Raw genomic sequence first — 21,486 nt, forward strand, 5'->3', positions numbered from 1 at the left:
TTGTGGATAGTGATGTTCCATACAGCACTTTGGTCTAATAAAAACCGTTCGCGTTACACAACACATGAACTACAAGTGCCACAATGGCCCCGTGATTTGAAATGAACAAAAAAAACTTTATTCAAGGAACCAGTGTCGATTTCATTACAATGAACAATTTAAATGATGGAACTTAAGAACGATGAATAAACCAGGAAAGTAAAAACAAATATGAATCCAGAACTAAATAATGTGTTGCAACAATTATTTTTTAAATATATATCTTTTTTTTTTCATTTAAATGCAATTCCGACATTTTAAATATACTTCATATTACAATATTCTGTTGAACATGAGAACCTCCTTTTCATTATATTTTCCAGTGGCTTCAGTTTACCTGTAATAAAACAAAACATCACTGACAGGTTCCACTAATGCAAAACAGCCAGAAAGCATACAAATCATTCCGAATATGAACACCTATAACATAAATCAGTATTTCTATACACAAAAACTTAATCAATGTATCTATTTATCGTGTCATGCGTTGTTTTATGTGTAATTTAGTGAGCAATTTGTCTTCATTATTATTTATTTAATTGGTGTATTTACCTGGGCACACTGACCACAAACTGCAGCCTTCGTTTCACTGTCTTGCTGCCCTACAAAACACACACACACACACACACACACACACACACACACACACACACACACACACACACACACACACACACACACACACACACACACACACACACACACACACACACACACACACACACACACACACACACACACACACACACACACACACACACACACACACACACACACACACACACACACACACACACACACACACACACACACACACACACACACACACACACTTAAAGTGAGGACATTGCACAGATTTCCATTGATTTTATACCAGCTTAATGGTATTTTCTATGGCCTAACCCAACACTACCCCTAAACCTACCTGTCACAGAAACATGTAAAACATAAAAACATATTTTGCCGAATATTGCCATCTTTGTGGGTACATTTTTGGGTAAACCAGGACCACACACACACACACACACACACACACACACACACACACACACACACACACACACACACACACACACACAAAAATGGCTATATATTCCCTTATATGTACTGAATGCATCAAATCTGTGTTACATTAGTGTGTGTACAATTCAAAGTACCTCTAGCTGCTTTTGAATATTGAGACGCCTGGTTTGAAATTTCAGACTCCTCTCCTCCGTGTCCAGGGCGATATATGGACTTAGTAAGAACCCTGGATCTATAGAGGTGGAGAGAGACCTGGAGCAAACAAAAGAAACATATTTACACATACTGTTGCATCCGTCATCTGCAGACACCAATAACCAATTTGATTACTGATACTATAAACAATCTGGATGTGTGTTCACTGGGAATTTACTTTAGCATTACAGTGTAGATAAATCAACACACCTAGAATGACATATTCAAGTGAAAACAAAACCTCAACATTTACAATAGAACACATGCAAAGTGTTTAAAACATAATTGGATAAAAGACAGCGAATTTACAGTTAAAATCTAAACAAATTTGATCTGCTTATCATGCATCAAGTTCATCCAACACAGCATTTGGACACACTAATGCAACTAAAATGTCTGTGACAAAGAATAAAATTAGTTATGTATTACATTACATTCTTAAGAAATCCTCCAATCTTCTTGTGTGAGGAAAAATTGACAGCCCATTCCTTTTTGTGTCTGGAAGAGTGTTTAATTACTCTAGAGTAAAAACATGAACATTCAGCAAGACAGAAATATAATAAAAAAAGAATATTCACCAGTTAGTTACACATTATGTAGATATAGTTTATTTTTAAGAAAGGAAGGAAACTGTCGCTTTTTTGACAGAATATCCGAGTGCGCACATAAACTGGCACTAGCTTTAGTTTCCTTAGACATCTGTGAGAAAGGAAGCTATACTTCATATAGAAATATAACAGAGGAAGATATGCAAGATACTGATTATAAACATGTACAGGAACTTGCACGTTCATGCGTGTTTGCACACACACTCAGTTAAGAACAATACAGCCTTGTGTCTCAAAGTCAATTTTTATTATACATCTTCAGAGATACAGTTTGAGTTTCTTTTCTCTGTGCAGAGCAGGGGACCAAAAAATTATTTTTTGCAAAATATTTATGAAAACTGGCAATGCCCAGCATAGTCAGCATGAGTCTTTACTTTCTTCTCTTCAATAAACAAAAATAAATAACATTCTTTTCACATAGGAAAACACCTACATATAATAAGCAACAGAAACAGGAACTAAGAAACAGGTGCGGAGAGAGGGATGAGAGAGAGGAGGGGGGTTGTGTGACTTGACAAGTGTGTTATGATAAGTAAGCAAACGTGCAAAAAGAGAAAGATGACCAATTTCCTCATTGTAATTTGTAGTCTGATATAAATCTCTGAATGTTGCAAGTCCAGTGGTACAAAAATAACCTAGTTATGACAAAAGAATATAAAGAATTCCTAACTAAATACAAAAAAGGAGGGGAAATGCATTTGTTGAGGGCAAGTTAGTAATTCAAAAGGCAAAGGATACAATAATTGCTACTGCCATGTTTCTGTAAAATGTTCATACCAAGTAAATGGCTGTTTTTCATACACATTCTATATACATATTGTATGTAAACTCAAAGGGGCTCATTATGGAACACAAGAAGAACATATTTCTTGGCAAATTGTTTGTAAAACTGTTCTTGCGTAGACTGTCACATTCAACTGAAGGGAACAATTTACACAAGAAGGGCTTTATGAACGATTTTACCAGAAATTAATTCTGCTTGTTTCACGAACGAGGCCCATTTTAGTCCTTCACTGTTGAACTGAGGAGATTTCCTCATTTAAAATCCTCAGGGAACATTTTAATGTTACTGAGAGGCGACTCAGACTTCCCTCTCAGAGGTCAGGGGGCAACATTATGTCGCTCTGTTATGGATGGAGACTAAATGACTCTGGAACATATCAAAATATTTACAAAAATGTTGTAGTTCTTAAGAACCATTGCAGATGAATAACAACTGAATATGCATTGATGCACACTTCAACGGTTTCATTCTGTTGGCCTCTATACATTCTGCAGTCCTTTTTACAGTTTAGTACTGGAAGATGCAATTTGCACAGTTTTGTTTCACGTTTAGCCATATTTTTGTGGGAAAAATTGATTTTCCTATGGACCTGTGGAACTCTTTAACATGTAAACTCACAAATGCTATTGTGATCTTTTCATAAACCTCCGGTGTTTTTTCATAGCAGTTACTTTTCATAGTCACAATTTCAAAACAACATGTATAAAGCAAAGTTTGTAAAGCAGGATTCATTCAGAAATGCTGCAGCTGCTGCAGAGAAAATCAACAACAAAAACAATAAAAAAAGTTTAATCTCTCTTTATGACATCGTGTCTGCTTTTAAATATATTTATAAATGTACAAACATACAAAAAAATGCTGTGGTACACTCAAATACTCCTACGTGACGTCCCTTGGAACCGAAATACAGTACAAAAAGACAGAAAAATGTTGAAATGGATGAGAGGCTGCAGTCCGTCAGGCTAAAGGCTAAAATAAAACACAACTAATGCTTAAAGCCGAAGGAAAATTTCGGCTGTATGGTTGGGAAACCTGTGGATCAGATTTGAATCCATAATTCCGCCCATTAATCATTCTAATTAAAGGCCGCAACAATTTGATGAAGTCGTCTTTCATATCCTAGATTGACAGAAGCATGGATAGGTAGTGGGCTTTTGGCGACCATGTTCCCTTAACTGATATGTGTGTGTGTGTGTGTGTGTTTGGAGAGAACGGGTAGGTACTCACTGACTAGCGGGCTGATTCCTCTTGTCTTGTGTCTTCTGATCTTTCCTTTCCTCATCTGACTCTACATCTGTCTCATCAACACATTTCTCCTCCTCATCTTCCTGCCTTTTCTCTTCCTTGCTAACACTTTCTCCCTCCCTTTGTTTTTCTCCTAAACTTGCAGCGGATTCTGTTGACTCAGCTTGGTTGACCTGCAGGTTTGTCTTTGCTGAGAGTGATGGGAAAGTAGCCTGGTCCTGTTGCACCTGGATTACGCCATCGCCCAGGTGGGGCTGCAGTACAGGTGAGGGCTGGCACAGATGTGAGGTGGCGGGGGATAAGTGTGGTCTATCAGAGAGGTGTCTGTCCCTTTTCAGGCGGTTATGCAAGTAATGTCCCTCTGTCCTGGCCCCAGGGGGTGCCGAGGTTGAGAGGTCACCAGTGATGATGGCATGGTTATCTGCAGGGGAACTAATTTGAGTTTTCAAAACAGGTGAGGGACAAAGAGAGCTAATGACATCCCTCAAAGGTATCCTAGGGGCTGTTCTACTCTGGCGGCTGACGGGAAGGTCAGTACAGTCTACCGGGGAAGGTTCCTTGACGTCGCTCTTACTGCTGTTAACAGGCCTCAACAGGAACAGGTTTTGGTGTTGATGACCTGACAAAAGGGGCGTTTCTGACCTCACAGAGGGTGATGTGAAGGAGTTGGGTTTGATGGCATGACTTGTCGGAGTGTCCTTTCCTGTCTGTGAGCTGCCGTTCTTTGGATCTCTTGGGGTCGAGATCTCAAATTTTTCACTTTCGGTCCTCCTGAAACCCATAATGCAAGTGCTGCCTGGTGTCAGGACTGGTCCCTTATCGAGTTCTGCAGGTGCCTCCATGGGTCTTGAGGGTGTGGATTCCTCTTGTGATTCCTCACATTTCCAAAGTCTACCAGAGGTTGACGTTGAAGCAGGCACTGAAGTTTCAGTGAGTATCTTTTGAGTTTCTGGTTTAACGTCAAACTCTGCAGATGAGGTCAAGGAGTTTACGGCCTCTTCCTGTTTGATGTTTGCGGCGAGAGGCGCGGACACCTTGGCCCTTTCAGCTAGAAATCTCCTGATCTCTTGCTCAATGCTATCATCGCTGTCAACAGAACTGTCATTGTCTTCTGCACGTGGACTGGAAGAAGGCATGTCCCCATCTGTGGCCTTGGAAACCCCACCATTCCCGGTCACCTTGTCAGTTTGCGCAGGGCTTTCAGATTGTTTGATGTTCTGGACTTCTGATTTGCCTTTAACAGCTCTGCTTTTAGAACCCTTGTCGCTTTTAGCCTGAACGTTTGGTATTTCTTTGCCCCCTTTCAAGATGCCAGACTTAACAAGCTTGGCAGGTGGGATACTCTTCTGGTCTATGAAAGGTTTCTGTTTTTTCATGACATCCAAAGATGATGCCTCTGAAGGTCTAGCATTTTTTCTCGCCTTCAAGTCCCTCACTTTCTTTTTGACTTTTTTCTTTGTCTTAAGCAAGTCCTTAATTGCAGCATCTAGATCCTCATCGCTGTCTAGGGAGCTGCTTTTGTCACTGCTGTCGTTTCTCTCAGAGCCAATCACGGCCTTTGGGCTGGATGTACTGTAAGTGGAACCTTTGTCTTTGGGTACACTACAATCTGAACCCTTGCCAGGTGGGGAGTTCTGCTTCGGTTTGCTATTTTTAATGGTGGTTAGCCTGCTTGAATGTGATGTCACAGTAGGAATGGTAGCAAGGTCAGATCTGGTGGAGTCACTATGAATCAAAGGTGTCCCCGGGGGCTCCTCTTTAACATTCAATACCAAGTCACCATCTCTGTCAACTTTGCTTTGTTCCTCTTTAAACTTGCGTTTTTTTGACAGGGAGAGCCTGACTGCTTTATTCGGCTGGGTTTCCTTCGTCTTCTTCTTTGGCTCCTTGCTTGCTGTAGGATCTCCTGAAGTTGGTGGAGGTGCACCTGCTGGTATTGGAAGCTCTTTGTTCATTTTTGCTTTATGCTCCAAAAATTTCCTTATCTCTTGTTCAATTCCGTCCTCACTGTCAACGGAGCTTTCGTCACTTTTATTTTCAGATGGTGCAACAGTGGGGAACGGTGGAGTCTGCAGCAAATTTTTGTTTGCAATGCTTAAGTTGGACTCAAACACCTCGGGCATGACAGTCTTGGAGATGTCTAGAATGGCTTCTGCACACATCAGCTCAGCAGTGTTGACCTTCAGGCTGGAGTGGATCTGATGTTCTGTGTGGGTTTGTTTTGGGTTTGAAGGGGGAGGTGTAAACCCTTTAACTTTAGAGCTCTGGGATGTACACTTGTTCAAACAGTGGCTTACAGCCAGTGGTGTAGGGAGATTAGACTTCTTGGTTGTCAATTTCTTCTTGTTGTTCTTCTTCGAAAGCGCTTTGAGTGGCTGTGTGCTTATGCGCTCGGGAGAAATGACGGATGGCTTGCTATGTTGCACAGGCAGGAGTTGGGCAGGTTTGAGAGGACTTTTCTTGTTCGTCTCCTTGTCTTTGTCTTCCTGGAAGCGACGGATGGCTTCCTCAATACCTTCATCACTGCTCGAATCAGAGTCCTTCCTTTGTTGCGAAGATTTCAGGGCATCTTTGTCACTTTCCTGTTTGTCTCTTTTCTCCTGCTGGAATCTCTGAATCTCCTCTTCGATTCCATCATCGCTGCTTGAATTGACCAATTCCTCTTCCTCTTTAATGACAAGACGAGGCGGAGTTCTGTCCATCTCAGAAGATGAGGAAGATCCTTTCTTAGCTCTGGGTAGAGGAAGACTTTTTACAGGCAAAACTTTACTTGAGTCTGCTTTCTTAAAGGGATTTTCTTTGCTCAGCTTCTTCTTCATGACTTTCTTCTTTAAGGCCAGTGTCCCACTCAAGGCTCTCTGGATATGATTGCTAGCGGTTAGCACCTTGGCACTACTGGAATGTGTTGGTTTTTTAGCAGCATCTGGGACAGTCGGTTCTCTCCGCTGAAGTTTGGGCGCTGGGGGCGAACTTGTCACCAGATCCCCTTTGCGCTTGTGGTCCACCCTCTCCTTCAAATACTCTTGAATAGCTTCCTCAATGCCCCTGTCCACAGAATCGTCACTGTCTGAATCATCGCCATTATTAACCCTGGCGGACTGTAGCTTAGTGTCCGCCCCCGCTCGCCGGGATCTTCCCGCCGTGTCCATACATCGCAATTGACCCTTGAAGCCAGCCTCGTGGCTGGAATGAGCAGCCTTTTCGGGCTGCCCGTTTTCACTCATGTCCGAAGACTGGGTGCAGTGAAGGCTCTCTATAATCATCTGGATCTTCTGTGGGATGGGGGTGCCACTGACAGAGGCAAGGTCGCTGTCGGATGCACTGTCATTGAAAAAGAGAGGCAGGCTGCAGCTCTTACTGGACCTCCATTCCGAGTGAATAGCCACCACCGGAGGAACCGTCTTCAGGAACATTCTAGAAGGTCGGAATGGAAGGGATGTAGGTGCATGGGGAATCTCCACCAGTGATCTTTACATTCTAAAATGGAAGAAACAGATTTTTAAATTTCATTTCAATTTCATAACATGACAATGTAAGCAGAGTGCTATATAAAATATCACATTTAAACTTGTAAGGTTTAATTTGTCAAAAATATAAACAGTAACAGGGACCAGAGAGAGTTGTAAAATTGTCACTTTTAACTACTTAGAAATTAGCTACATGCAGGGGGAAGTGAGGGGACAGAAATGTCAAGTGTGATACCTGTTTTTTTCTGACCTTTGTCTAATTGACAGGTTTTACTCTTTCCTTCTCTTGCTTTTAATTGTCTAAGGAATCAAATACACTGCTGAACAATACACTCTTCGATTTGTATTCTATAATATTTTTTCCTATATTTTCCTTGTGACCATTTTATGATTGGTTTATGTACTACAAACAGGTCATTATGTACTATCAAGGCTGTCAATTAGCACTGCATTATTCATATAAATTATTGTTATGAAAATACTAGGGGTGCTCCGATGAATCGGCAACCGATCTCGATCGGTCGATAATCGCTTTGGGATGATTGATCGGCGGTCTCCAAAAAGGCCGATCTCATGAACCGATCGCATGCTGACGACACATAAAACCCGCACCTGCCGTGAGAGCTAGGGCATGATACGCAGCGACACAGTCTCATTCTCTTTCCAGCACGGGTAAAATAATTATAATGCTGAAGGTGAGGTACAATTCATATTTCTATATTAAATAACTTACGCAGTCATTTGAAAACGTTCTGTGGGACGTAACTTAAGTTCACAAACAGCACGCGTGAATCACCGCATGCATGCTTTCTCTCTCCCTTTCAAAATGCTCAAATGGCTTCACATCAGCGCATCGCATGTGCTCTAAAATCGAGCTGCACAGTTGACACAGAATTTGCCACTTTGCACAATCGAGGCAGTGTCGCATCGTCACTAAAGTTTATCATTTGCATTTATTTTTAAGTCTTGCCAGTGTTCAAACCACACTCGCGTGCACGGTCTGGAGAGACACACACACACACACACACACACACACACACACACACACACACACACACACACACACACACACACACACACACACACACACACACACAGGCCATCTCACAAAAAGCTTGCGAGTACAAATTGTGCTGAAATGGTCAGATACACACAAATGTATGTACTAAATGACCGTCTTGACGAGTATGCACGTAAACCCCGTCGTGACTCGCGCTGATGCACTGCATGATCAAATATTTAGGTGAGATAATTATATACATTTATTATATACATTTATTTGGGAAAGATGGCCTACAGTAGCCTTAAAGGTGAACTATGTAGGATTTTTGCAGTAAAACATCCAGAAACCACTAGGCCAGTGTTATATATTTTGTTCAGTTGAGTACTTAGAATATCCCAAATGTTTTCAACTATTTGTAAATCGTGAGAAAATTGCTATTTTAACCAAGGAGCCGGGACGTGTGAGCTATGCGTGTGAGGGAGTCGCCTGTCGATTGCGTCATATCTGCGTCACCCTCGGTCTCCGGTTTTATTCAGTGAAACACTTTACTCTCACTGCAGTGTGAACAAGTGTCATAGCAGCCGCCGAGCGAACGTCATAACTTCCTTTTCAACACACTCAGATATATCTAATACGATAAACAGAGATGCGTTACCTCACACTCAGCACTGGAGAAGAGGAAGTGCCGCCGGCAACCGTGTCATAATAAAAGTCCCGCCAACGACTATGCCATAATAACAGTCCCGCTCTTCAATCGCTCCTGCGGCCTTGCTCAGCTCCACAACACTCGGTCCTGCTCTGCTTCAGACTACAGTAATGTTAATAATCGCATCCATGAACATGATTTCTGCCCGAGTCCTATCCTGACTGTTTCCCACCGGCTGTGAGGTGAAGACCACATGTCCCGAGATTCTGCGCTCAAACGTGGCGTCATCAAACTACGCCTTTGTTTTGAACAGGCGACCTCTAGTGGACGGAAAAGTTACATAGTGTAGCTTTAAGTTATCTCATTTCTAAAATAAACACTTGGTGGTTCTTCAAGATCTTGACTCAGTTAATTTAGAGTTAGTTTCATTTCTACAAATGGTGCAAACTCTGCAAGATTATAGATAAAAGATTGCCATTTCCCTGCCATTCTGTGATCGGCAGTAATCGGCAATCGGCAGATCATGATCTTGGTGATCGGCCCCAAAAATGCTGATCGGAGCATCTCTAGAAAATACCCAGAGATGGCTTGAAAAACACACAAACCATACATTGTAGCAATTGTATGTTCTTCACGTCTCAATTGACAAAACGTTTCTGCTTTTTATTCAGCTACAGGATTTCCTGGAACGTCAAAAGTTTTATGAGTCTCACTTGTGGACAAAAAACAAATAAAAAACAAAAAACACAAACATTTTTCCCCATATTGCGCCAGAACGCCAACCACAGACCAGCTTATGGTGGTGGAGAGGAGACAAGAGTGATGAAGCCAATCAGTATATGGGGATGATTAGGAGGCCATGATGGACAGAGGCCAATGGGCAAATTTGGCCAGGATGCCGGGGTTAAACCCCTACTCTTTTACGAAGGACATCCTGGGATTATTAATGACCACAGAGAGTCATGACCTCGGTTTAACGTCTCATCCGAAGGGCCGGATGAAACCTCTATGTGAACACACATGTACCAAAAAACTGTGGGGGACAAATTTACATTTTATTATTATTCTACACCAATGGCAATCATCATACAATGATTTTGTGGTAGAAAATGTAAGATAAGGTTAATGGATGTTAACTGACGGAACTAGTATCATTAAATTCAGCAGATTCTCTTCTTTAGTTTGATTCGATATACATAAAACTCTACAACAATCGCTGACCAGATTTTGACCAGAGTGTCAAATACTTACAATATTTTTTTTATTAGTTTTATGTATTTGTTAAATTTTCTCATCTTGTTTGGAATTTTAAAATACATTTTTTATTTGACCTTTTTTTAATTAAACTGCTTAAACCAGGGTTCATACAGATACTGTAAAATGAAATTCGAGGACTTTTCAAGGATTACAATCAGAGATCTCACTTCTCAAACAATATCTTTATCATCTTTCAAATTCTAAAAAAGTTAAATAGATAATAAATAGTTAAATAACTAATAAAACTAAATGGTACAAAATGGTTTTGGTTTGGGTTTGAGGGTGTGCACACCTTCTTTGTATTTTTAACTTTACATATGAGAACATTAACAAAAACCTAGAACTTTCAGTGCATAGAAGAGCAAATAGAAAGTGTGTATAAACTTATTTGATTCTTTCATGTTTGTTTGTTCTTAACGCCATGCCAGCTTCTGTGGCTAATTTCATGGCAAGAAAAAATTATTGTAAAACTACATCAGGTGTTTTATTTTTGCTAAAAACTCTATTGGTTTAACTTTGTTAAAGACTTCTTCAAAAGAGTTAAGTGAATAAAAACAGGTTTCTCACAGGGTTAAAAACAGCACAATCTAATAAAACATGCTTCAATGATAAAGAGTTTTGACAGAAAGAACATTTTGTTGGACCCTCTCCTAGTATTAAAAACTTGTGTCTTCCTGGAATGGCCTATTCTGCAACGGTTTGAGATTTAATAGAAACTTCTTCCGACAACGGGCTGATTCCATGAAGTTTGTTTATAGTATATAAATCCCATTCTGTTTGCCATTTGTTATTAATATAGAAATTAATTATTGGGTTTAGATCCATAGGAGGTACTGTGCAAATGTTCTGCTGATAATGCTTCTTTAGCAGCAGAGTCTGCTTCCTCTTTTTCTTCGATGCCCAGATACCCAACAAAACCAGATATTAAATTGATGACCCTCTAGTTCAAGCAGGGCTGGGTGAAAATTTTTAAGGGATGACATTGCTTGTAGACTTTGAATCTATAATAAGAACATTTCTCTGTTGTCTAGTCTTTAAGTAGCTAGTCCAATGCTAAAATGACAGCATATGCTTCTGCTGTAAAAATTATCCTATGTTTAGGGATGGATATTCCTCTTACAAACGCAGATGATACACAGTGCCCAGATTTTGATCCATCAGTATATATGTGATGGAAACATTTCTGTGATGTAGAGGAGTTGATGTTGAAAGTCATTTGTGTTTTTGTTTCCTAAATCTAATATTATTTTTGTTTTTTTTACAGAAGTGTTTGTTCCAGACAGGATTCTTTAGTATACTAGCCTAGAAATCTAGACGCACCCTTGCGGCAGAAAATGTATTTTGCCTCGAGTGTAGTCTCGAGGCAAGACCTGAGAGCTGGAAAAACCAAACTCTGGTCAGGCCAATCACAGCGTGTGTAGAGTCGGTGGGCGGGCTTAACAATGACGTCACGGCAGAGTTGCGGAGGTTCTGCGTGCTACTCGTAAACAAAGCTGGCGAACAGCGGCCTTTCGAATCGGCTTTGGCCGCGACTCTGGAAGACTTGGAGTTAAGCTTTTCTTTGAGAAAAGAACAAAGAACGGCACTGAAGTTATTCTTAAGAAAAGAAGATGTGTTCGGAGTTTTGCCGACCGGATACGGCAAAAGTCTATCAACTAACGTTAGCTCGGCTTCACCTTCTTCTTCGCTCTGGTTGGTTGTGGCGCTCATGGCGCTATCCAATTGCATGCAGAGGGAATTTGAAAGACAACCGTTTATCCCGGGTAAAAAACGGGCTTGGGCGGGTGGACAAAATTTGGGCTGGTTTGGGGTCAGTTCGGCGGTTTTCAAACATGTAAATTTTATAGTCTAATTGGTTAACAACAAACTCAAGTGTGCTTGTACACCATAAAATCAGTCATGGTTACACACACTGGCCCCGCATAGAGTCAGCTGGCAAGTGTTGAAGTCACTGACCAGCACGCACTTTCAGCCAATCAGCGATCAGCACGGAGACACGCTCATTCATGACAGGTTTTCAGCGCAAAATTGTAGCTGGATATCAAGTGATCTCTATGCCAAAGTGGCATAAATATACAGTAAGTTATCTACTGTAATGAGTGGGAGAGTGAACCAAAACGTGGATTACACCGGTGACTCAAAGACTCTTTATAAATATAACTAACTCTAAGAGCACAGTTGAATGACTTGAATTGAAATCGAATATATGACTCCTGTCCATCATCGTGTGCACACTGATCTGGACATCTGCACCTTTTAAACCGGCTAGACTACGCTGTACTCGTCCCGACAGCTGCTGAAAGAGGTTTGAATCAACGATTAATCCATTTTGACTGTTAAGTTCTACAAATATGTACTTTACGAAAGACATAACGCTACTGTCTGAAGTTAAAGCACAACACAAAGGTAAATGCATTCTTGTTGCTATTTTGTTGTTGTAGTACTATGGTACGATATCAGTGAATTACACATTTTGGCTGTGGTGTGTGCAGTAATGTGTGTGTAATGCCTGCTAATTACATTGTTTATTCCAATCACTTATATTGGGCACTTTTTGCACTTAAATTAGTTTATTCTTACTTTTGACATTTAAAAATTATTATTGGTTAATTTTGTGATTTTGACGGTTTCCACTTTCCACATTTTAGTCATGCATGACTGTATTTGAATGTATTTGCCCTGTTTGATATATTTTCCTGGGACATTTATTTATTTTATTTTGTTTTGAGGAGATACAATGGTGCTAATCATCCTTGATTGACATAGAATTATAATCACATTATTTTGGCAGTTCAAATTTTGGGCAGTGTTTTCTTGGATTGGGCGGGTTTTAGCAAGCTTTTGGGCTGGAAATCGTCGACCCAATCTGGCAACACTAACCAGTGCCGAATAAAGATTTATGAATCAGTTGGAGCGGTTGCTGAATGAATCTGAATAATTGAACAGTAAATTATTACTTTCGTTAGCTACTTCTCGAAATGGGCCAAGAACTGTCAGTGTGTTATGTTGTACTAGTGGTCCATATCATAACGTTAACAAAAAATAACATTTTATACGTTTTTATTCAGTGGCATGTGAGTAAAAATGCGTGAAGGAAAGTTAAACATGTGTTTTAATTTGTTTTTATTTTATAGTTAAAACAATTTATCGTAATACGTTCATATGTAACGAATCTGTGTGTAGACTAAAGTAGGCTATTTATGCTTTGTTACATTGTTACATTTGAGGGGAATGAATACATCCAGGGAAATAATACATTCTTATTTCAAATGTTTATTCGTTTAAAGTAGCCTAGTGAAAGAACCACGAATGAAACTGTCAATGAACCAGAATCGCTAAGATGGCAACATTAATTACGATTCCTATTCCTAATTTTATAGGTGCTAGGCTACAACGATCCCGAGCAGCGCATAGCCGAGGCCCCTCCACCGCCTTCATCTCCCGAGACAATAAACTCTCGTAAGTTATGACAAAAAAATTCCCTCCACTATGATGTTACCGTGAAACTCCAACCAAGTAGAGACATTGTATCCCTTTTGCACTTCCGTGCGAGAAACGTGTTGTGTTTATGTGTTTTAACCCGCCTTCAGAGCTCCGCCTCACCGCGCTGTCCCTCCGCACATCTCGCGGCTCTGCCTGCACCCGAGACCGGGGAGCGGAGCTAAGAGACACCGTAGAGGAACAAGCGTCTTCCGCCTGGCGGCCACGGTGTCTCCGGCCGTGTTTACACTCGTTTAGTGTCAAAAGAAGGTATGTTAGGAGGAAGTTCAGGGGTCGTGCGTCCAAATTGGACTATTACTAACATAGCCCCCCTAAAATGTAGCAAAGAAAGGGAAGGAGGAAAGCTAAAGTTCGCCTGGAGATGTATGCGGTGAGACACTCGCGGGGCCTCTTCACTTCTCGCCGGTTCATTTTTGCAAAAGCCTCTTTGTACTGTGTCTCTCTATCGTAAAACATCACAGTAGTAACAGCCCGCTGCATACAAGCGACAGATAACGGGATGAGACTCACCTTACGACTGATGAACAGCTGTTGCGTTGATCTTCCAGTGTAACAGATCCACCTTTTGTAATTCTTAACACATTTTTTGGAGTGTCCACATACGGGAGCGGGCGCGCGCAGCTGTCTCGTGCACCCCTTCTGCCTTTCGACTTACCTCCAGAAATCACTTAAAGACACAGTACTGCAGAGCAGACTCAATTTGTGTTGTGGAATGAATGATGTAGCCATATATACATTGTGAGTAGCCTACATAAGAATTTCTTTTCAAATTTATTTACTGAATGATGAAAAAAAGCAGCCAACAACAGGTGTCCAGTATCCTACTGGGTGCCACTGTCCTCGTTCGAGGACATTATAGTGAATTTCTCTGACACCATGTCACAATTTTAAATCTGGATGTCCCGTAAAGAAAACATTCAGGGCTTTTCGGAGATGGCATTTGTTTTGAGGGTTCACCAGGACAAAAACTTCTCCTTGGTCTTTAAAAATGACTGAATGATCAAGTTTAGCACTTAAATTATCATTTAAATCTGACTCATTTCCAAATAGTTTGTTATAAATCAACATCTCAGGAAAATGTTATGGGGTTTTTAATCAAAATATGACAACAAAACATGGCATTGATTTCATATTATGTCCTCAATAGAGGAGAATTGGGAGACAGCATGTAAATAGGGAAAGAAAACTTATTTTTTCATTACATGTTGCTCCAAGAACACATTAATATGCAAATTAGATAGTGTTTACATTGCATTGAATTGGGAAACCCATGTATGGCTATTTTACCCACATATTGCATCAAGTAAAATGGTATATCATTATTTCCATTATATCTTTCATAACATAGTTGAGAATCATCTTTAAACAAATATTAGTTAAAAAATCCTGAAACCTGAAAATTGATTGGTGAAAAAAATAATCCCATTGTTCTTGCCTACATGTCATTTCATATCATTTTATTTTTTAAAGTCCCAGTGTCGACTTACGAGGACATAGCATAACATATGAATAAGATATCACTTTTCAAAAAAAGAAATTTCTTATGCTCTAAACAATGTAATGACATGAAAGAAAGAAAAAACTAAACACAAAATACTTTGTTTTCCTGGGTCTTAGGAGGGTATACTGGACATGGGAAAAGCATCCCATAAAGTTGGTTGAGAATGTGCATGTCCAGACAAAAAAAATAAATAAAGCTCGGTGTTAATTATTTGTTTTATATTTTAAGTCACTGCTTGGTTTTAGGGACTATTCAAAAGTGTGGAAAATACTTGCTTGCTGTATTCCTCATTTGTAATTCACTTTGGATAAAAGCATCTGCAAAGTAAATAAATGTAAATGGCAGGCATTGTGAAAACCTTCACTATATTGTATTCAACGTGCCGCACAGTTGTGAATAAAAGGTTACCATGTGTTTAATTTAATTTATCATTTTGGCAACAACGATTGAAATGTTCAATAGCTTTTTTGTAGCTATTGAACATAAGCTTTGTTTTTGCTTAGCCAAGACTTAGATGTAAATCCAACCGCTCTTTAAAGAATAAACCTACTCTGAGTAAGCTGTTGATGTTACACTACAGATTTGCATTGAAGGTTGCTATTTTCAGTCGGCATGAAATGGAGGTTGCGATAGTCTTTTCTTCCATGTTGTGACATATATTTGGGTGAAACGGCTTCTCGAACAAGAAAAAAATGTTGGGGCGAGACTTGATTTTGTCCTTGGGGAATTGATTGGATGGTTGTGGTTTGCTATTGGTGGATCTCATGTGAGTGACAGGTTGCCCCGCCCTCACGCCAGTAAGTACGTCATCAGAGAAGAGAAGAGATGTTGCTGCAAGAGGGAAGGGGAGTTATTTTGTTAAAAAATTAAGAGGGATTGCATAGAAATGATATGCATGGATAAATCTCAATATTCCATAAAAAAACAGGAATTGTCCATTTTGATTCATGGTGACCATATTTTGGCTATTTTATTCATGGATTACTTTACCTTTTAATATGTCTATTATGTTTTGCAGACTCCAGCATAACACTGAGTGAGACTCATAACCCTGTATTATGTTTACAAGCATAATTTAATTGTTTTAGTATAACCAAAGGATCTCAGCGTTAATTTCAATAGAATTGAATTTAAATAGAATAGAATTTAAATTTAAATTGGGCTGGCAGGTCAGATAAATAGTCCATGAGATGATGTTGTAGTCTATATTTTGTGGATCAGTAACTTCAGTCCTGCAAGTCCTTCAACACTTTAATTTCTCACTCTTTCCTTCTGCTCTATCTATATTTCACACTTCTCCAGCTCGACCTCACTTCTGCTCAGCCATCAGAGAGACATGAAGCGCTGTTCCCTAGCTTTACACTGAACTCTTAGGCTGGATCCGATATCGCCCCCTATTCCCTCAATGCAATTAACTTGAAGGAGGGAATGAAAACAAGTGAGAGAATTTGGACAGTCGTTGAGTGTTCATTGGCTGTACACTCGTTATTGAGGTGTAATGTGGGATAGAATGAGCGCACTCAATAAAATCCACTATGGTTTCGGACACCATGCACTACAAATGGCAAATGTGCTATATAGGGGGCGATTTCGGATTCAACCTTATTTATGTTTAATAAATCTGAAAAATCACATGATTATTCAATTCAATTCAAATTTATTTGTATAGCGCTTTTCACAATACACATTGTTTCAAAGCAGCTTTACAGAAAGTGCATTTCATAAATGTACATTGAAAAATGTTAGAAAGAGAATGTTAAAGAAAAATGTTAGAATAAGTTAATCAATCATGTATTAATTTAGGCCATAACAACGCTGGCGTTGAGTCGTCTCTTCACAGGCGTCGAGTCGTCTCATCACAGGTGTTGGGGCATCTGAAGTCTCCATGAGAGGCTGGATACAAACTGGAGCTGACGAACTAGTGTCCCGAGATAACAGAAAAGCAGATGGGAAATAATTAGCATAGCTGCTGTTCAGAATATTAATGCTTTTGATCCGATTTAACTGTAGTATAAAAGGTAATTATAATGTGAATGCTTGGCTAAAGAGATGCGTCTTTAATCTAGTTTTAAACTGGGACAGCGAGTCTGAACCTCGAACAATATCAGGAAGACTATTCCAGAGTTTAGGAGCTAAATGTGAAAATGCCCTCCCTCCTTTAGTGGACTTAGATATCCTAGGAATGACCAGAAGCCTCGAGTTTAGTGATCTTAAAGAGCGCGATGGATTGTAGGGCGATAGAAGATCCGTTAAATACACTGGAGCTAAACCATTTAGGGCTTTATAGGTCAGTAGCAATACTTTGTAATTGATACGGAACTTAATAGGTAACCAGTGTAGAGATGATAAAATTGGTGTTATATGATCATATTTTCTTGACCTAGTAAGAACTCTAGCAGCTGCGTTTTGGACTAACTGTAGCTTGTTTATTGATGATGCAGGACAACCAGCTAATAAAGCATTACAGTAATCTAGTCTCGAGGTCATGAATGCATGAACTAACTTTTCTGCATCAGAAATAGATAGCATGTTACGTAGCTTAGCAATGTTTCTAAGGTGGAAAAATGCCGTTCTTGTAACATATGAAATATGATAAAGACAAGTTGCGGTCACCCAGGTCTTTTACTGTAGTGGATAAAGTGACAGGACATCCTTCCAAGTTAAAGTTGTATTGTGAGAGGTTTTGTGGGCAGTTTTTTGGACCAATAAGTAATACCTCTGTTTTATCTGAATTTAATAGCAGAAAATTACACGTCATCCAGTATTTAATATCTTCAACACACGCTGTCAGTTTAGATAATTTAGCGTTTTCATCTGGTCGTGATGAAATATATAATTGAGTGTCATCAGCATAACAGTGGAAATTAATTCCATGTTTTCTTATTATATTACCAAGTGGCAGCATATATATTGAGAATAGCAGAGGGCCTAGCACGGATCCTTGCGGCACCCCTAGTCTACTGACGTTATCTTTGATTTTTCCCCATTTAGACAGACAAAATGGTAGCGATCTGATAAGTACGATCTAAACCAGTTTAATGCCTGTCCCTGAACACCAGTGTAATTTTGAAGTCGATCTAATAGTATTTTATGATCTATAGTATCGAACGCAGCACTAAGATCGAGTAGAACTAGTATTGAGATACAGCCTTGGTCAGAAGCTAGAAGTAAATCATTTGTGATTTTAACGAGTGCGGTTTCTGTGCTATGATGCGGCCTGAATCCTGATTGAAATTTTTCATAGATATAATTTTCTTGCAAGAAAGAGCACAATTGAGCGGACACAACTTTTTCTAGTATTTTAGACATGAATGGAAGATTTGAAATTGGTCTGTAATTTGCTATGTTATTATGATCTAATTGTGGCTTCTTAATGAGAGGTTTTATGACTGCCAACTTGAATATTCTTGGAACATGACCTAAAGATAAAGACGAGTTAATAATATTGAGAAGAGGCTCTTCCACTACAGGTAACAACTCTTTCAGTAGTTTAGTGGGTATTGGATCTAATAAACATGTTGTTGGTTTTGATGCAATGATAAGTTTATTTAGCTCTTCCTGTCCTATAGTTGTAAAGCGGTGTAGTAGTTCTTGAGGGGCGATAATTGCAGTTGAATCATAAGACATCATTAAAGATTGTACATTTACAATTTTGTTTCTGATGCTTTCTATTTTCTCAGTGAAGAAGTTCATAAAATCATTACTACTAAACTGTGACGGAATATTTTGCTCAGGCGATGCTTGTTTATTTGTTAGTCTAGCCACAGTGTTAAATAAAAACCTTGGATTATTTTGGTTATTTTCTATTAGTTTGCGGAGATGCTCAGCCCTGGCTGCTTTTAGGGCCGTTTTTCATAACGTGACATCTTTCCACGCGATTCTAAAGACCTCTAAATTAGTTTGTTTCCATTTACGCTCTAAGTTACGAGTTTCTCTCTTGATAACACGTGTGGCACTGTTGTACCATGGTGCTTTAGTTTTCTCTCTAACCTTTTTTAATCTAATTGGTGCAACAATTTCTAATGTACTAGAGAAAATGGTGCTCATAATGCTAGTCATTTCCTCTAGTTCATCTGTTTATTTGGGTTCACTGAGCAGCTGAGACAGATCAGGTAAGGTATTTGAGAAACTATCTATAGTGGTTGGAAGGATTGTTCTGCCTGGCCGATAACGTGGCGCAACATGACAGATTTCAGCAGTACGCAGTATGCAAGTTACCTTGTAATGGTCAGTGACATCATCACTTTGCAGTATAATATCTATGTCGGTTGGGTTGGTTCCATGTGATATAATTAAATCTAGTGTGTGATTAAGACGATGAGTGGGACCAGTGACGTTTTGCTTGACCCCAAAGGAATTTAATAGATCTGTAAACGCAGCCCCTAACGCATCATTTGTGTTATCTACGTGTATGTTAAAATCTCCAACAATTAATGCTTTATCGATGTTGACCAATAGATCTGAGAGAAAGTCTGCAAACTCTTTTAGGAAATCAGCATAGGGCCCTGGAGGTCTATATACAGTAGCCAAGGCTAGAGATAATACGGATTTCTTTCTTACATCTAAGAGCGTAACATTTAGCACTAGTACTTCAAACAAATTAAACCTGTGACCTGTTTTCTGAGTAACATTAAGAATATCTCTATAGATTGTTGCAACACCGCCGCCACGACCAATCAGACGGGGCTCATGCTTATAACAGTATCCTGGCGGAGTAGACTCATTAAGACCAAAATAATCATTTGGCTTAAGCCAGGTTTCAGTAAGGCAAAGTACATCGAAACTATTATCTGTGACCATTTCATTTACAATAACCGCCTTACGTGTGAGCGATCTAATGTTTAGAAGACCTAGTTTTAGAAATTGTTTTTGTTCACTAATATTGAGATTTTCTGGTTTAATCACAATTAGATTTTTCCTAGATCCTACAGTAGATTTAATGTTTGACCTCACTAAACGAGGAATAGACACAGTTTTTACTTTTACCACAAAGCGACGTGGTTTATCTGCTTCACTATGCCCAACGCGCAATCCCCGAGCATTATATGACACAATATTAATATTAATTTATTTAAGTTTACCCGGGTACCCGCATGATTGCTGCTTTCCTGTAGGGCTACAGGTGTAACACTGAGCGCTGCTGCTGCAAATCAGCCCTCTCTCCTAATCCAAAATCACATAATTGTGTGAAATTAATGTGGCAAAAAATAAATACTCTGAACCCCACAAGCTGAGAAAGTCAAAAATTGTAAGGTTGTGCCCTGCTCTCCCCGACCTTTAAATGAACATATATCTTTTTTATTTTATTGTAATAATTGTTTTTAGTGAATGTTAAGAACACTTCTACAAAGCAGAGCATGTCCAGCTTGATCTGTATATCTTTTTTTCCCCCCGGTTCAATTTTGTGTTCAGTCCAAAAAGTATCAAATCAGAAAACGTAGAGATTCAAAACATCTCTCCCTGTTTTCTGATTTGATTCTTTGCCACTTCTTTTTCATAACTGCTTATGCTGTGTATTTCAACTAATTCAATTATATTTTCATTCACACTGCTTGCAAAGCTAACAGCCAAATTCATAATAAATTGTCTTAAATTGTTCATTCCTGCGAGTTAATTGAACATAAGGGATGAGAATGTAATGAGGCTGAATGAAGATATTATTTGTATTTATTACAATCATTATGAATAAGGTTTAGCAGGGCTATTGTTTGGATTGGATTGTGTGAATATTGCAGCAGTCTTTGGACACATGGTGGCGCTGTTTACTAGTGTGAGAATCAAGGCAGACTGGCTGTATTCGAAATGCCAGAAAAGGATTAGGTGATTTGGTATATTTTATGAAGTTTCTGAAAGCTTTTCTAATCCTTTACTCAGAACTAACTTCACTCATTTTGAGTTCAAACTGTTGTCTTAGCAGAGTAACCGCAGGTGTTTTTGTCCTAATGGATCTATTGTTTTATCATCTAAGAAGTTTCATATGTGTCTGAGACTTGTGCCTGTTTCATTGGGATCTTGCATGTGCGTGTGCCTCATTGTGAAGACAGTATTTTGCATGCGTGTGTGGGAGGAAAAGAGATGGAGACAGAATGGGTGTGATTTTCAGATTGATTTGGCGGATGATTCAGATGCGTTTCGCTGTCATTATAATTTTTTACCTGCATGCTGTCTCTCCTCGTCTGCGTATAACACCTACACAGTCCCAGACACACTGTCTCTT

At 39.4% G+C, this 21,486-nt stretch overlaps 2 protein-coding genes across 3 annotated transcripts in view; one reads left to right on the forward strand and one right to left on the reverse strand.

The window, feature by feature from the left end:
* Positions 1-21,486, forward strand: part of LOC307137960 (uncharacterized protein) — a 213,326-nt gene that overhangs the window by 142,071 nt on the left and 49,769 nt on the right. The window lies entirely within an intron of this gene.
* On the reverse strand, positions 98-14,421 carry ppp1r26 (protein phosphatase 1, regulatory subunit 26). Of its 2 annotated transcripts, XM_079835180.1 has the most exons (6): positions 14,279-14,421; positions 3,877-7,371; positions 1,692-1,776; positions 1,197-1,314; positions 592-641; positions 98-376 (listed from the first exon to the last, which is right to left on the reverse strand). In XM_079835180.1, the coding sequence occupies exons 2-6, from the start codon at positions 7,305-7,307 to the stop codon at positions 368-370; spliced, it is 3,693 nt and encodes a 1,230-aa protein (XP_079691306.1). In that variant the 5' UTR covers positions 7,308-7,371; positions 14,279-14,421; the 3' UTR covers positions 98-367. The 2 variants fall into 2 exon arrangements, with proteins under 2 accessions (XP_079691306.1, XP_079691307.1); XM_079835181.1 differs by lacking the exon at positions 1,692-1,776 and having other exon boundaries at positions 99-376.

This window comes from Gobio gobio (assembly GCF_949357685.1).
Source record: "Gobio gobio genome assembly, chromosome: 14".
In the NCBI taxonomy this organism is placed as follows: domain Eukaryota; kingdom Metazoa; phylum Chordata; class Actinopteri; order Cypriniformes; family Gobionidae; genus Gobio; species Gobio gobio.

Excerpts from the sequence above, each read along its gene's own strand:
- ppp1r26 (XM_079835180.1), bottom strand. The coding sequence starts at position 7,307 with ATGTTCCTGAAGACGGTTCCTCCGGTGGTGGCTATTCACTCGGAATGG. Across the intron at positions 1,777-3,876 it reads AGGAATCAGCCCGCTAGTCA|AGTAATTAAACACTCTTCCA; the intron begins GTGAGTACCTAC and ends TTTTTACTCTAG. Across the intron at positions 642-1,196 it reads ATATTCAAAAGCAGCTAGAG|GGCAGCAAGACAGTGAAACG; the intron begins GTACTTTGAATT and ends TGTGTTTTGTAG.